The sequence below is a fragment of the Leptonychotes weddellii genome, chromosome 13 (genome assembly GCF_054177405.1).
Source record: "Leptonychotes weddellii isolate Sample4059 chromosome 13, ASM5417740v2, whole genome shotgun sequence".
NCBI lineage: Eukaryota > Metazoa > Chordata > Mammalia > Carnivora > Phocidae > Leptonychotes > Leptonychotes weddellii.
The window spans coordinates 81,178-98,832 of NC_138381.1; the positions used below are offsets into that span (position 1 = coordinate 81,178).

Genomic DNA, 17,655 nt, shown 5'->3' on the forward strand with positions numbered 1-17,655 from the left:
GTGGGGAGAGATTCCTGGTGCTCCCTGCTCTGCCCTCTTCCCAGGATCCAATCAGGCACTTTTAAACTTTCCATCGCTGTTAATCCTCTTTATTGCAGTTTCTTATTTCTGCCTCTCCACCTTTCAGGCATTTTGTCAGTGGCCTGTGGGTGGTTCTGGAGAGTTCCAGAGAGCTAACTTTAGGGAGGCAATTGCACTTGAACTATTGGGGCCAGGTCAATGGATGCCAGCATTATTTGCGGACTCAGTGAAACAACTCAGAAAGTTACTCCAGCATATCCTCCTGGAGGTGGAGACTTCCCCCAAAAGTGAGGTGTGATGTAACAAACTGGTAACTCCCAGGCATGTGCGTGACTCGTAGGGAATTAGCTGAAAGACGTGATGCGATTGTGGCGCGCACTGCTCAGAGTTTCGCAGGATCCTGGGGCCCACCGGAGGAGCAGACGGCCCGTCAGCAGCAGAGGGGCTTTGCCAGGTAGGGCAGCCTCAGCGCGCACGCGTTGCGGTGCCTTCGGTGCTTTCCCACACCTGTGCCTCCTGTCCTGACTGTCCCCTCTGCTGTTTCAGAGGAGGCGGAGCACTGCAGCTTCGGGGCCGGCTCGCTGTCCCGCCGGAGGAAGGCCCTGGCGCTGCGGGAGGACGGCCCCCGCAGGCGCGCACACCTGCACATCGGCCTGCCGCACGACTTCCGCCCCGTGTCCTCCATCATCGACGTGGACATCCTGCCCGAGACGCACCGCCGCGTGAGGCTGTACAGGCATGGCTGCCAGAAGCCCCTGGGCTTCTACATCCGTGACGGCACGAGTGTGCGCGTCGCCCCGCAGGGGCTGGAGAAGGTGCCCGGCATCTTCATCTCGCGCATGGTGCCGGGCGGTCTGGCCGAGAGCACGGGGCTGCTGGCCGTGGACGACGAGGTCCTGGAGGTGAACGGCATCGAGGTGGCCGGGAAGACGCTGGACCAGGTCACGGACATGATGATCGCCAACAGCCACAACCTCATCGTCACGGTCAAGCCGGCCAACCAGAGGAACAACGTGGTGCGCGGCAGCCGCGCTTCGGGCAGCTCGGGCCGCTCCTCGGACAGCGCGGCCAGCCGCCACAGCCTGCCCGCCGCCCCCGCGCTGCTGCACCTGCAGCCCGACGACGCCGACAGCGACGACGAGCCCGACGTGGTGCTCGAGGGCGTCCTGGAGCCGCGGCCGGGGCCCAGGCCAACGCCGCCGCCGCCGCCGCCGCCGGGCAGCCAGGCGCGGGTCAACGGCGCGGGCCCGGCGCACCGGCTGCTCAGCTCCCTGCGCGCAGACCCGCGCCAGAGCCTGGCCCTGCCGCTGCCCCCGGGCGCCGTGGAGGAGCACGGCCCGGCCGTCACGCTGTAGGCCCACGGGCGCCCTGCGAGACGCTCGTCAAGTGGAGTCCGGGCTGGAGCTCAGGACGGGAACAAGACTTCGCCCCTTTTTGTTTTGATTCTCCCACACCCCGTGCTTGACTCGAACTTACGGATAGGAAATACAAAAGCTATTTTTATAGACTTTCTCCACAGAACATACAATGCACACGCCTGCAGTCCGTACCCAGCCAGACACACGGCCCGGCACTTCCGTGACCAAGTGCAGAAAATGTTGCAGTTTCAAGAATACTTCTATAAGTGAAGCTTTAAAAGTACTTTTTAAAAGACAGCACATCGCGTTTTTAATGTGACTCCTGCAGACGCAGCCAGTTTTTACTGAGCTCTACTGCCTTGCACGCTCCGCTGATGGGCAGGACGGCACCCGAACCTACAAGACGTATGACTGCAGACCATGAATTTCAAATTCCCACATTGCTGATAGCTGTATTTCAGATAGCCGGGGGGTGTTGGACTCCCAAACATCCCTGGGGAAAAAGAGCTGGCCTGAATCAGTCAGGGCCTCGCAGGCAGGCGGTCAGAGGGCAAATGCCGGCGCTGCTGGATTGGAAGGCGATGCTCAGCAATACTTTTGTGACCAAAAGCCAATATTTACTCTGTCTTTTCCTGTGGACTGATTGAATCTGAGGGCAATTTTTGAAATATTATCAGCAGAAAGGATGGATAAGCCTACCACACACCTCCCGCCAGGCCTTTGAAAGCTCATATTCATTTGGATGTATAGTTTCTGTTATCTTTGTTTTTAAATAACAAGTCACCTGGAACTTGATTTTTAACACAGAATAAATTCATTGTCACTTCCCCTTGATCTTCCAGCAATATTTATATATTTAGTAATTTTAAAAGTTTATTCATGTTTGATCCAATTTTATATGAAGTCTATTTTGCTTGAATCCAATATCGAGGAGAAAATTACACTTATACTTGGAGAACTAAACTTTGACCAAATAAAGCTTTCATATAAATACAGGTAAAAATATTTTTCTAGGATGCCTTTCCTGGGAGAGTACACAGCTGCTTCTCCTGTGGTCCAGCACCCCCTGCTGGTCAGTGGCAAAACTGTCCTGATTTATGGCCGCTAACAAATGGAAAACCGTACCTCAACATCTTCGTTTTTCCTGAATTCATTAAGTGTAAAAGCCAATTATTTTTCTTTCTTTTGGAAACTATTTATTGGGCAGAAATAGTTTTTATTGAGTAGTTATGGTCTCCTGCACCTATGTTTGATTTTGTTATTTGTACGCCAGCCTCGCTGTTGGTTTTGTTCCTAAGCACAGGGAAGACCAAAGGTGCTCTCCCTTTGAGGTCTGGGGTGAGAGTCCAAATACACCCAAATTTATGGGCTCCAGTGAACTATATGAGCATCTTTTCTGGCACACAAGCAGTCAGAAGTGTTTTGTTTTGTTTTTTTTACTACAATAAGTATTATAGAACCAAAACTCTAATGCTAGTTACTATCACAAATGAAATGTTCTTTTACTAAGTTATTGCTGGTTATTGAATATCTTGTTGAGTAACTGGATCTGTTACCAAGAAGGAAAGTTATATTTCTTACCATGTTTAAGTTAAGCAAATGTGAATAATTTTTTAGTCAAAAGAAAAAAAAGCCTCCTCTGAGACTTATATGCTGTTGTTCATAATTTTAGGAATGCTGAATTTCTTGGAACAGCTGCTTGAGTGTATTTTTGTACCCATATCTTTACTTCTGCCATTTTCTCCTTAAACAAAAAAACTATGTTGTATTACACATTAAAGTTTTCTTGGTTTTATATATCAAAGAATAAAAACTTTTTCTTTGCATTTAATATTTTTCACTTGTGTTCTAAATACTGGAGAGATTAGCAATGTTAGTGATGAGCAGAAACTTGCCACTCAGAATGGAATGCCTCTAATATTTACCAAGTGCCTGTCATGTGCCATATTTTTTCACTTAATCGTCACTCGTGCTCCATGAGGCAAGTAGCATTATCCCCATTTTACAGATGAGAAAATGGGCTCAAACTCAAACAGGTAGTAGGTCATTTCAAATAACTAAATTATAGTTGTATTTGATGGGAGATGGATGTGTCTTAGGTCTAGAAACTTCTTTTTAAGTCCTTTGGAAAAAGGTTTTCTAAATACTTACTATACAGCTCTTCCTAAATATACCCAGGTTTGCAGAATTGTCATTCATGCTTTCTCACTCTGACATTACTAAACATAGAGTGCATAGCATCATGATCTACTCACCCAGTCGTCACGGATGTTATGGTGGTAGCAGCGAGCACCAATAATTCCTGGAAGAAATGTGCTTTCTACAGGCATTCATCAACCTAACCCTTTCAGTGGCTTTTCAAGTTTACAGTTGGGGAAACTCCAATAGCTGGCCTGTCCCCTGCACATTCCAAGGACATGGAGCTGCTGGTGAAGGAGGTGGAGATGCAGGGCTTGCCTTTGTACAAGACACACGCACCTGCATGCACAGCGCGGGGTGCAGGTCTCCCTGACCCAGTAATCCATATTGCCCACCCTAGGGCATATGGTGCTGTCGAGAGGAGCCCACCTGTCAGCGGGTGACAACGCTGTCCACGAATCAGACCTTATGTAGCATCTTGCAGAATTACTCAAAGTGATCACACATGGGGAGTGGGGCTCATGGCAAGTTGCAAAGGTACCTGAAAAGTCCTGATTGTTAAAAAATCCAGTTTAGCTAAATCTGAGATAAGTCTTCCAAAAGAAGGCCATTAAGTTATTTTCATGTCTCCATCAAATGTTTTTTGAAAGCTCTGAGGCACTTCTGGGGTCCTCGTTTCCAAGATGACCAAGAAAAAGAGGAATAACGGTGGTGCCCAAAAGGACCAGGGCTGCGTGCAGCCTCCCGCTGCACCAGCTGCACCCGGCGTGCCCAGGGACACATTAAGAAGGTCGTTGTTCAGCACAGAAGCCACCGCCATCAGGGACATTTCCGAAGCAAGCGTCTTGGCTGTCTAGGTGTGCCAAGCTGTATGTGAACCCTTTCCTGTGTGAGCCTTGCCATTCACAGCAGGGTAGTCAGGCACCGCCCTCCAGAAGGACCGATTTAGACCCACGGCTGCTGCCCCAAACTTCCACCAAAGCCCACATAAGGAGCCAAGTCTTCAAGGACTGAAGGAAAAGTGTTCTCTGGAAACAGGTAAAATGGAGATTGTACTTTTAAAAGATATAAATGAATGAACGATAGCTCTGATGCAAGTATGAACCAAAAATGGTGTAAATGCCCCCTTTTAGTCCTTGCATGAAAAGAAATAGCTGCTAGAATGGGTGGTAACAGGTTGTTCCGTTGGAGAAAACTCATTCATAGCAGGAATTAGTATGCTGTGGTTTTTGTAGCAGCTCTGAAGATCAGTCACAGTGGTCTGAAAGTTCAACTTAAAATTACATATTAAGGCTGAACTCATAGCCAATCCCTAAATGCACACAAATATTTAATATGAATCACTAAATTCTACACCTGAAACTAGTATTATACTATATGTGACCTAACTGGAATTTAAATAAAAACTTGAAAAAATATTCAATATGCATTGTTTCTATTGAAAGTACAAACCTACTTAGCTGATTTCCAACTTCTAGGAAGATAAGGTACTCATGTAAGCTTCAGGATTTCCCATTTGACACAAGCTGGAGGGTGCTCCCACGTCCTGAGCCCAGATTGTGACATTTGTGTCAGAATCAGCCAGAGCAACCCGCCCATCCCCAGAGGCTCAAATGCAGGAGACCGGTCGGTAGGGCTTGAAATGTTTCATTTCTAACAAGTTCCCAAGTGATGTGGAACCTGCCAGTCCAGGAATCACACCTTGAGTACCATTGGCTAATCCCCCAAATAAGTGTTGCCTAGAGAGTTGTAGGATTTGCCTCAGAGCAAATGACCTTAATGACCAAGGGCCCGTCCAACAAGCATCCAGGATTTTCCTCTAGTGTGTTATATGCTGGCTCTCAGACCATAACATAACACCAGGTCACCTGCATATGTCCTTCCCAATGTGCAGACAATTTTCTGTGAATCACTTTCTGTTCCCCACCACTCTCTACCCTTCGTTCTGCCTCTAATGTCCAATTCCCAAGTATCCTAAGTATTCCTTATTTCAGAAGGCACCCTAAGCCAATATACAAATTCTTTTTCCCTCTTATCTTTCCTCACCTTGTTTCCTTCTCCTTTATCTTCATAAAAAGAGAACTTGATCAGGGACTGAGAACTTTTCATTACTGAACCACGTTTCTAAGGAATGGAATAAACTCTTATTTTGTTAATAAAAAGCAAACAAAATGATTCAACATTGGTCTCTCCAGCCCAGGAAATGAGTGCCATCTTCTGAATTCCCTTCCCCAGGGAGCTTTGAAAGTGAACACATTATTTCTTGACCTGAACCCACTTAGCCTCAAGCTAATCGTCCAGGGGAGACAGGGACCCCATGCATCTGCACTGCAGGGGGAGAAAACATCTCATCCCAGGACGGAGACCTAAGCTTTCAAGCTGCAGTTGTTTTTTCCTCTCTACATAATGACGTGCACTGCCAAGAGCCACTAGTTCACAATGTGACCCTACACGGACACTCATAACCCCACCAAGGAAGGTGGGAAACGTGCTCTCATGGTCATGCTAAATCCAGTTGCGCACTCATATGTGGCTGAGACAAACACAAAATTTTCTGACTCAAAGTTCATTCCTGCACTGCACAGAGTTGACATGGTACCCTAGAAATAGTCTCTCCTGCCCTTGATTTCCCTAGGGCCTCTAGGTGTTCAGGTGGGAGAAATCTGAACCTTGTACAGAAGTTCATATCCGGTATCTTCATGTACTGAACCAAAATTTCTACTCTCAGAGCCTGTTCTTGCCCTCTTGTCTTCAAGTGTACAACCTGAACCCACAAAGTGCTCCAGAAAGCGTGAATCACGGACATACAAACCCTGAGGAGAGACAGCTGCGTAGACATCCACACAGGTCAACACTGAAATGGAACGTAAAGCAAGGTGGACACAAAAAGCACAAATACTGTGAGCCAAAACCAGTTGTCTGGGAATGAGGTGGTAGACTTTTCCTTTCTGACTCTTCGAGGTTTTCAGAAAAATGCAAGCAATCCATTCTGAAGTCAGAAAAAAAATACAGAATCTCTCACTTAAAAAAAAAAAAGTAAATGGAGCAAATGAGAATAACAGATAAATCTTAGGACTGCCATGTGCTTAGAGGACCACAAGTGTCCTAACTCCTTTGAAGCCTCTGAAAGATTCCTGGGAGACAATGGGGTTATGTGGTTTTTTTAAACCTTTTCTTCTGATTATAAAAATTACATATGCTCATTCTGGAAAATCTGAAAAATAGCATGTACATAAAGAAGAAAACCACCCACAGTAATCCCAGCAGACAGTCACATTGATGTTTAGGTGCTTCCTTGGAAGTCATCGGAGAGATAACTCAAGAGACACTAAATGAGAGACTACCCAGCATGATGCATCTTACTTTCTTTTTTTTTAAAGATTTATTTGACAGAGAGAGACACAGCGAGAGAGGGAACACAAGCAGGGGGAGTGGGAGAGGGGAAGCAGGCTTCCCGCGGAGCAGGGAGCCCGATGCGGGGCTCGATCCCAGGACCCTGGGACCATGACCTGAGCCGAAGGCAGACGCTTAACGACTGAGCCACCCAGGCGCCCCCATCTTACTTTCTCATGTAACATACCACAAGAATTTTCCTGAAGCAATAAAAATTGTTCCAAAGCAGTATTTTTAATAGCTGCAAAATAGTAACTATACCTAAGTTAAGTTGGCCATTTTCCTGATAGATACTAGGTTATTTACAGAGTTTATATTACAAAAAGTGTGTAAGCTTTATACATAAATCTTAGCTTAGGTTTCTGATTATTTCCTTAGGACAGATTGCTAGAAATGAAATCACTGTATCAAAGGTTATGAACGGGCACCTGGGTGGCTCAGTCAGTTGGGAGTCTGACTTCAGCTCAGGTCATGATCTTGGGGTCCTGGGAACAAGCCCCACATCAGGCTCCCTGCTCAGTGGGGAGTCAGCTTCTACCTCTCCCTCTGCCTCTCCCCCTGTATGTGTGCTTTCTCTCTCTCAAATAAATAAAATCTTTAATTAAAAAAAGGGGAGTATGAACACTTGAAGTTTCAAAAAAAAAAAAAAAACTCACAGAAAAGTTACAGCAAAAAAGCTGAAGAGTAAGCTGCCAACCCCACGCGCCAGAACGGTTAGTTACAATTTCCTACAAAGAGGACATTCTCCTACAAAGCCCCAGGACAGCCATGAAAACCCAGATTCTGGCCCAACTCCTCCATGGACATGCCAACTCTACAGCTACCTATGGCACAAGTTCCTCTGAAAACTAGCTGAGCAGCTGCCCTGCATCCACAAATCAGAGCCACATCACGGTGGGTAGGAGAGGCTAAGTCTTGGTTTCACCATAATCTCCACCCCCAGTGCAGTGACCCACAATTGGGAGGGAACTCACAAACCCAGACCTTCTCCCTGAGGACCAAAAGGTTCTACCCCACATCAGGCACCCCAATTGTTAAGAGCTGCACCTGCGGAACAAACCTTCAAAACATCTGGCTTTGAAAAGCAACAGGGCAGGTGACCACAAGACCCAGAGCACTCTAGCAACCTGAGAAATGCCTAAGGGTCTTGCATCCACTCACCACCCCAGGGCCAGTGCAGAAGCAGCTGTTTGAACAGTGCCCAGACTTTATGTCAGAGATCCATTTGCTAATCTTGAAGCATTGGCCTGAGGGGCCAGGCCTCCTGACATATCCTCCAGAACAGAGTCGTTTTTAGGCTACCCCTCTGCCACACTCCACAATAATAGTATCTCTCAGAGAGGAGCTTTCACACACATCTGGTGCCCTGGTTTTTGCAGCTGCAGCCTAGGAACACCCCTCAAAAGTCTGGCTCTGGAAGCCAGGGGGCCTGTTCTTGGGTCCCACAGGACTGTGATGATCAAAGAGACTGTTGTCGGCAGAATACCGCCCCCTGATCACCGCACAGACAGCAGGCTGAAACATACCTCCATCACTCTGAGGAAGGGGCAGGCTTCAGTATGGCACACATCTAGAGGCTATGGAGGTGCTCTCAGGGAGAGAGGCCAAGGTACTCCATCCTTGCACTCTCCCTGTGCCTCACTGCAGCTCACTGGGATCTCCCAGGAAGGAGCTTCAACCTTTCTGGCATCCCAATGTTCAAAGCTGCTGCCAGGGACCTCCTCTACATCACCTGGGTCTAGTGGTCAATTGGGCTTTAGGCTCATGGGTCCCCTAGGCCTGTAACCAATGGAAAAAAGAGTTCTCAAACAACTACCCCCCCCCACTCCAGGGCAGAGTAAGAAGGAACAGAGCCAGTTCAGTCTTTTGGAGAAAGAGGCCTATAAGCTATCCTCAATGCTGCAGGCAGAGGAGCAGGCTTCTAAATAAACACAACTAAGGGTTGACTGTAAACCCTCCTAGAGACCTTGGAAGGTAGGTTCTATCTTCACACTCTCCCTCTGCCATGCTCCAGAGTGCCAGTGTCTTGCAGAGGGCATCTCTTACACAGGTCTGGTGCCCTAGTTCTTCCATCTAGTGTCCTGGTTTTTATGGCTACCACCCTGGGACACCCCCTTGGGGTGACCAGGGGGCTTGCATTACTGGGTCCCATGGAGCTGTAACAGAGACAGTTCCTGGGAGTCTACTACCCTAGGCCAGGGGACCTCCAGATCACCTGTTCTGGTGGCCAACAGGGCTTATGCTTGTGGCCCCACAGGACTGTACATATTTGTATACTTCAAAAGCTGTTGCCTGAATGTCTGGCTTCCAATCAGCCTGAATCTAGATGCTGTCTGAGATTTCACCCACTGGGACACTGACAGGTCTTGGCACACCATCAACAACTTGGAGCTATTAAAATAGGCTGCTTGGATAATCACAAAGGTTCTAGAGACAACAAAGAGCTAGAGCAAGTTTGAACAATAACATTCATTTCCCACAGAAGGCCACTGCTTTAGAACTGAGACAGATGGCTGTTTCATCTAATACACAGAAACATATGAAGAGAATCAAGCAAAATGAGGAAACAGAGGAATATATTCCAAACAAAAGAACAAGATAAAACCTCAGGAAATAACCTTAATGAAATAGAGATAAGTGGTTTACCTGATGAGGAAGTCAAAGTAATGTTCATAAAGATGCTCACCAAACTTGAGAGAAGCATGGATGAACACAGTGAGAACTTCCACAAAGAGAGAGAAAATATAAGAAAGTACCAAATAAAAGTCACAGGCTGAAGAATACAACAACTGAACTTAAAAATACATTGGCTGGGTTCAGTAGTAGACTAGATGAAGCAGAAGAAAGGATCAATGAACTCAAGCGCAGGGCAGTGGGACCCTCCCAGTCAGAGCAGCAAAAAGAAAAAAGAATGAAAAAAAAATGAAGACAGCTTAAGGGACTTCAAGGACAACATCAATGGGATAACAGTCATATGGTAGGGCTCCCAGAAGGAGAAGAGAGAGAGTATGGGGCAGAAAATTATTTGAAGGAATAGTGGCTGAAAACTTCCCTAAACTGGGAAAGGAAACACATCCAGATCCAGAGCCTAGAGAGCTCCAAATAAGACAAACCCAAAGAGACCCACACTGAGACACATTATAATTAAAATGTCAAAAGTTAGAGACTAGAGTATCTTCAAAGCAGCAAGAGAAAAACAACTTGTTATGTACAAGGGAACCTCCACAAGACTATCAGCAGATTTTGCAGCAGAAACTTTGCAGGTCAAAAGGGGGTGACACAATATATTCAAAAAACTGAAAGAAAAAACTTCCGAGCAAGATTACTCTACCCAGCAAAATTATCATTCAGAATTGAAGAAAAGACAAAGAGTTTTCCAGACAGCAAAAGCTAAAGGCATTCATCACCACTAAACAACCCTTACATGAAATGTTACAGAGACTTCTTTAAGCTTAAAAGAAAGGGTGCTCATTAGTAACAAGAAAATATAAAACTCACTGGTAAAGGTAAATATATAGTAATGGTAGTTAATCACTTATAGCTGGTATGAAGGTTAGAAGACAAAAGTAGTGGGGTGCCTGTGTGGCTCAGTTGGTTAAGCGTCTGCCTTTGGCTCAAATCATGATCCCAGGGTCCTGGGATCAAGCCCCGCATCAGGGACCCTGCTCAGCAGGGAGCCTGCCTTTTCCTCTCCCACCTCCCGTTCATGCTCTTTCTCGCTATCTCTCTCTAGTAAATAAATAAAATCTCTTAAAAAAATTAAAGTAGTAAGAATAACTATAACTACAATAATTAAAGAATATGCAAGATAAAAAGACGTAAAATGTGACATCAAAAATATAAAATGTAAAAAAAAAGATTCATGATCATCTTAATAGAATGAAATTAAGAAAATTAAGTTGTAAAAGAGTTTTAAAAAAAACATAAGATGTGGTAGGGACTAAAAATGTACAGCTTTAGAATGTGTGCAAACAAATCATTTTCAATTTAAATTGTTATAAATATAGGTTGTTATATGTAAGCCTCATGGTAACCACAAAGCAAAAACCTGAAGTATATAAAAAAAAAGAGAGAAAGGAATCTAAACATATCACTATGTTTAGGAAAAAAATCATCAAACCACAAAGAGAGAAAGAAAAGAAGAAACAGAGAAACAACAAAACAGCCAGAAAACAATTAACAAAATGGCAGTAAGTACCTACCTATAGATAATTACTTTAAATGTTAAGGGACTAAATTCTCCAATCAAAAGACAGAGTGACTGGATTTTTTTAAAAATTCACTTGACAGAAATCTGGGCCCAAGTACAAGACAAGTCTTGTACAAGAATGTTTATAGCAGCAATTGCTAATGGTACAAAACCAAAAGCACAAAAAGCTCATCAACAGAATGGACAAATAAGTATATTTTTTATATTTTATATATATTTTTATATTTTATATTTTACATATATTTATATATAAATATATAAGAATAATATATTCTTATAAGGGAATTTTTACAGGAGTGAAAACAAACCACAGCTATGTACTGCAATACAGATGAATCTCCAACCATAATATTGAACAAAAAGAGCTAAACACCAAGAAACATACTGAATTATTCCATTTATATGAAGGTCAGCAAGCACTAATTGATGGTGTTGGGAGGCAGGACAGTAAAATCACTGAGGAGCAGGACAGGGAGGGTGTCTGGGAGGTAGCATGAGGACTTCTGGGGGGGGGTCTGGTCACGTTCTCTTTTTTGTCCCTGGTGTATTCATTTTGTAAAAAAATTCACTGAACTGTGCATTTGTGATTTATGTACTTTTCTGTATTTGTGTTATAATTCAATAAACAGATAAAAAATAATTTTAATGGTTAAAAAAAAAAAAACCAAGACCCATTTATATGCAACCTACAAGAGACTCACATCAGATGTAAGGACACACACAGACTGAAAATGAAGGGATTGAATAATGCAAATGGAAACCAAAAGAAAGCTGGGGTAGTTATACCTATATCAGAAAAAATCGACTTTACAGGGCACCTGGGTGGCTCAGTCAGTTAAGCATCTGCCTTTGACTGAGGTCATGGGTCTGGAGATCTGGCCCCATGTCAGACTCCCTGCTCAATGGGGAGTCTGTTTCTCCCTCTCCTTCTGCCTATCCCCCTCACCCCCAGCTTGTGCTCTCTCTCTCAATAAATAAATAAATAAATCTTTAAATGGACTTTAAAGCGCACTAATAAGACACAAAGAAGATCATTACATAATGATAAAGGGGTCAATCCAATAAAAGATATGTTTGTAAATATTTATGTACCCAACATAAAAGCTCCTAAATGTATAACACAAATATTAACAGACTTAAAGGGAGAAATGACAGCAATAAAATAATAGTAGAGATATTTAATACCAAACTTTAATCAATGAATAGATCATCCAGACAGAAAATCAAATAAGGAAACATCAGTCTTAGCTGACACATTAGACCAGAAGGACTTAACAGATCTATAAAAACATTCCATCTGAAAGCAAAAAATATACATTCTTCACATATCTTTTCTGACCACAATTGTACAAAACTAGTAATCAATCACAAAAGGAAACTAGAAAATTCATAAATGCTACTGAATAACCAAATATTCAATGAAGAAATAAACAACTTGAGACAAATGAAAATGGAAATACAGCATACCAAAATTTATAGGATGTGGCAAAAGCAGTTCTAAGAGGGAAGTTCATAGCAATACCTCAAGAAACAAGAAAAATTTCAAACCTAACTTTATACCTCAAGGAACTAGAAAAGAACAAAGCCTGAACTTAGTAGAAGGAAGGAAATTATAAAGATCAGTGCAGAGATAAATGAAATAGACTAAAAAGACAATAGAAAAGATCAATGAAACTGAGAACTGGATATTTGAAAAGATAAAATTGACAAACCTTTAGCTAGACTCCCCCAAGAAAAAGAGAGAGGGCTCAAGCAAATGAAATCAGAAATAAATAGGAGGAGTTAAGATGGCCAAGGATTAAGGGGACCTAAGCCTATCTTGCCCCTCAAACACAGCTAGATAGTTATCAAATCATTCTGAATACCCAAGAAATCAATCTGAAAGAAAAAACTCTGCAAGTCTACAAGTAGAAAAGCAACCACCTTTTGGAAGGTAGGCAGTGAGAGAGTTGAATTGGGGGGTATATATATGTGGATACAGCAGCAGGAAGGGAGCCTGCTTCTGGAAGCTACCACAAAGTATTACAAGCAGCAAAGCATAAAATCAGAATTTTAGAAGTCTGCTACAGTGGGGGACATGCTTGGCTTAAAGGTGCTCAGGTGGTGAAGTGGGGCAGAATCCCAGGTGTGACAGCATGGTCTCAGGATCTCCAGGGTTGCAAGAAGAACAGGTGATGCCTAAGTGCCACCCTGTTCCCAGGCACAGGCACAGGGAAGCCAGCTGAGAGCAGGGGGTCTAGGTAGGGCTTTCTGCTCTGTTTTGCCATTAAGTGTGGACCACTGAACAGTGTGACCACTTTCCTGGGACTCCCTGGCAAATGGCAAAAGCACAGCGAGACACACACACCCCCGAGGAACAGCAGGGGTCCTCACCTGGGGAGTCCCTAAAATTTGGATTTTTGAAACTCAGTCGTATGCCTGAGATAAAAAAGTTCAGGCAAGGCAGGGTGAATACAGAGTTCTGATGGAAACCAGGGACACAGAGTGATTGCTTGCTCTTCTGTGAGGGCTCACTGAAGGGTGGGGAGGCCAATTTTCAGCTCCAAGGCTGGAGGGTGGGGCACAGCCATATTCATCTCACCCATCAGTGCTTGAAGCCTTCAGGGAGCAAAACAGTGCCACCTAGTGGAATCTGGAGCCATGTACACCAAGCCCTGCTTCTCTGTGCCCTGGAGGCACATTTCTACTAGAGCAAGTCCACCTGAGAATCAGCTCAGCAGGCCCCTCCCCCAGAAGACCAGCACAAACAACTAGCTGGCACCAAGTTTACTGATCACAGAGTGCTGCAAATCTTCAGCTCTAGAGGAAATAGGATCTAGCTTCCTTTTTACTTTTATTCTTTATTTTTTATTATTTTTTCATTTATTTTCTTATTCAATTCCTTTTTATTTTTTATATATACTTTATTTTTTATTTTTTGTTTATTTTCATTTTATTTTATTTTTTTATTTTGGGATCTAGATTCTTTTTAAGATTTTATTTATTTTAGGGAGAGAGAGCATGCAAGCAGGGGGAGGAGCAGAGGGAGAGAGAGGATTTCAAGCAGACTCCATGCTGAGCATGGAGCCTGATGCAGGGCTCAATCCCACGACCCTGAGATCATGACCTGAGCCAAAATCAAGAGTTGGACGCTTAACCAACTGAGCCACCCAGGTGCCCCTGGGATCTAGATTCTTTTAACAGGCAGACCAAAACACACCCAGGAACCAGTTTTTTTGTTTTGTGGTTTGTGGGTTTTTTTCTTTCTTCTTTTCTTTTCTGGACAAAATGACATGACAGAGAAATTCACCCCAAAAGAAAGAACAGGAAATAGAACTCAGGGTCAGGGATTAAATGAATACAGATGTAAGTAAGATGTCTGAACTAAAATTTAAAACAATGATTATAAGGATACTAGCTGTGCTTGAAAAAAGTATAGAAGACACTAGAGAATCCCTTACTGCAGAGATAAAAGAACTAAAATCTAGTCAGGCTGAATGTAACCAAGATGCAATTCCCAGTGCAAGTCATAGAAATGAGAATGGATGAAGCAGAGGAGTGAATCAGTGATACAGAAGATAAAATTATGAAAAATAATGAAGCTGAAAAAAGAGGGAAAGAAAGGTAATGGATCATGAAGATAGAATTAGAGAACTCAGCAACTTATTAAAACATAATAACATTCATATCATAGGAGTCCCAGAAGATGAAGAGACAGAAAAAGGGGCAGGTTTATTCAAATGAACTACAGCTGAAAACTTCCCTAATCTGGGGGAGGACAAAGACAAAGAAATCCAGGAAGCACAGAAAACTCATTGAAATCAACAAAAGCTGACCATAACACCAAGGTATATAGTCAGATTCACAAGATATACAGACAAGAATCCTGGAAGGAGCAAGGGGAAAAAAATTCCTTAACCTACAAGGGAAGACAAATCAGGTTTGCAGCAGATCTGCCCACAGAAACTTGACAAGCCGGAAAAGAGTGGCAGGATATATTCAACGTGCTGAATGGGAAAAATATGCAGCCAAAAATTCTTTATCCAGCAATGCTGTCATTCAGAATAGAAGAAGAGATAAAGAGTTTCCCAGACAAACAAAAACTAAAGGAGTTCATGACCACCAAACCAGCCTTGCAAGATATTTTAAGGGGGACTCTGAGTGGAGAAAAAAAAGGCCAAAAGCAACAAAGACTACAAAGGACCAGAGAACATCACCAGAAACACCAATTCTACAGGTAACACAATGGCACTAAATTCATAGCTTTCAATAATCATTCTGAATGTAAATGGACTAAATACTCCAATAAGACATAGGGTATCAGAATGGATACAAAAAACAAGATCCGTCTATATGCTGCCTACAAGAGACTCATTTTAGACCTAGAAACACCTGCAGATTGAAAGTGAGGGGATGCAGAACCATCTATCATGCTAATGGACATTAAAAGAAAGCCAGAGTAGCCATACTGATATCAAACAAACTAGATTTTATTATTTACTGTTATTTTATTTACTCATTCATTCATTCATTCATTTTAAGAGAGAGAGAGAAAGCATGTGAAGGGGGAGGGGCAGAGGGAGATGGAGAGAGAGAACCACAAACAGGCTCCACATCAAGCACAGAGCCTGACACAGGGCTCAATCCCACGACCCTGAGATCATGACCTGAGCCAAAATCAAGAGTCAGATGCTTAACCAACTGAGCCATGCAGGTGCCCCCAGACAAACTAGATTTTAAAACAAAGACTGTAACAAGAGATGAAGGGCATATTATATCATAATTAAGGGGTCTAATCATCAAGAAGACCTAATAATTGTAAATATTTATGCCCCCAATTGAGACCAACCAAATATATAATTCAACTAATAATAAACATAAAGAAACTCATTGATAATAAAATAATAGTAGGGAACTTTAACACCCCACTTACAGCAATGGACAGATCATCTAAGCAGAAAATCAACAAGGAAACAATGACTTTGAATGACACACTGGACCAGATTGACTTAACAAATATATTAACAACATTCCATGCTAAAGCAGCAGAATACACATTCTTTTCAAGTGCACATGGAACATTTTCCAGAATAGATCACATACTGGGTCACAAATCAGCCCTCAACAAAGTACAAAAAGATTGAGATCATAACATGCATATTTTCAGACCTCAACACTATGAAACTTGAAGTCAACCACAAGAAAGAATTTGGAAAGACCACAAATACATGGAGGTTAAAGAACATCCTACTAAAGTATGAATGGGTCAACTAGGAAATTAAATAAAAAAATACATGGAAACAAATGAAAACAAAAACATGTTTGTCCAAACCTTTGGGATACATGGAAACATGGAAACAAATGAAAATGAAAACACATTTGTCTAAATCTTTGGGATACAGCAAAGGCAGCCCTAAGAGGGAAGTATATAGCAATATAGGCCTACCTCAAGAAGCAAGAAAAGTCTCAAACACACAACCTAACCTTACACCTAAAGGAGCTAGAAAAGGAACAGCAAATAAAGCCTAAAGCCAGCAGAAGGGAAATAATAAAGATTAGAGCAGAAATAAATGATACAGAAACAACAACAACAACAACAAAACCCAGTAGAACGATTAACAAAACTGAGAGCTGATTCTTTCAAAGAATTAATAAAATTGAAAAATTTTATTTAGGGCACCTGGGTGGCTCAGTTGGTTAAGCGACTGCCTTCGGCTCAGGTCATGATCCTGGAGTCCCGGGATCGAGTCCCGCATCGGGCTCCCTGCTCAGCGGGGGGTCTGCTTCCCCCTCTGCCCTCTTCCCTCTCGTGCTCTCTGTCTCTCATTCTCTCTCTCTCAAATAAATAAATAAAATCTTCAAAAAAAAAAAAAAAGAAAAATTTTATTTAGCCAGACTTATCAAAAAGAAAAGAGAAAGGACCCAAATAGATGAAATCATGAATGAAAGAGGAGAGATTATAACCAACACCACAGAAATACAAACAATTATAAGGGAATATTACGAAAAATTATATGCCAACAAACTGGGCAGTCTGGAGAAATAGACAAATTCCTAGAAACCTATAAACTACCAAATTTTAAACAGGAAGAAATAGAAAATTTGATCATACCCATAACCAGCAAAGAAATTGAATCAGTAATCAAAAATCTCCCAACAAACAAAAATCCAGGGCCAGTTGGATTCTCAGGGGAATACTACCAGACATTTAAAGAAGAGATAATACCTATTCTCCTCAAACTGTTCCAAAAATAGAAATGGAAGGAATACTTCTAAACTCATTCTATGAAGTCAGCATTACTACCTTGATTCCAAAACCAAAGACCCCACTAAAAAGGAGAATTACAGGCCAATAACCCTGATGAACATGGATGCAAAAATTCTCAGCAAAATATTAACAAATCGAATCCAACAGCACACTAAGAGAATCATTCACCATGATTAAGTGGGATTTATTCCTGGGCTGCAAGGGTGGTTCAATATTCACAAATCAATGTGATACACCACATGTATAAAAGAAAGGATAAGAACCATATGACCCTCTTAATAGATGAG

The 17,655-nt window shown here is 42.8% G+C and overlaps 1 protein-coding gene across 1 annotated transcript in view; it reads left to right on the forward strand.

The window, feature by feature from the left end:
- PARD6G (par-6 family cell polarity regulator gamma) overlaps positions 1-3,210 on the forward strand; it is a 4,383-nt gene extending 1,173 nt beyond the window's left edge. Inside the window, exon 2 of the mRNA XM_081802516.1 lies at positions 480-3,210. Within this exon, the coding sequence (XP_081658642.1) occupies positions 480-1,376 (897 nt within the window). The 3' untranslated portion in view covers positions 1,377-3,210. The remainder of the gene's footprint in view (positions 1-479) is intronic.
- The last annotated feature ends 14,445 nt before the right edge of the window (positions 3,211-17,655 follow it).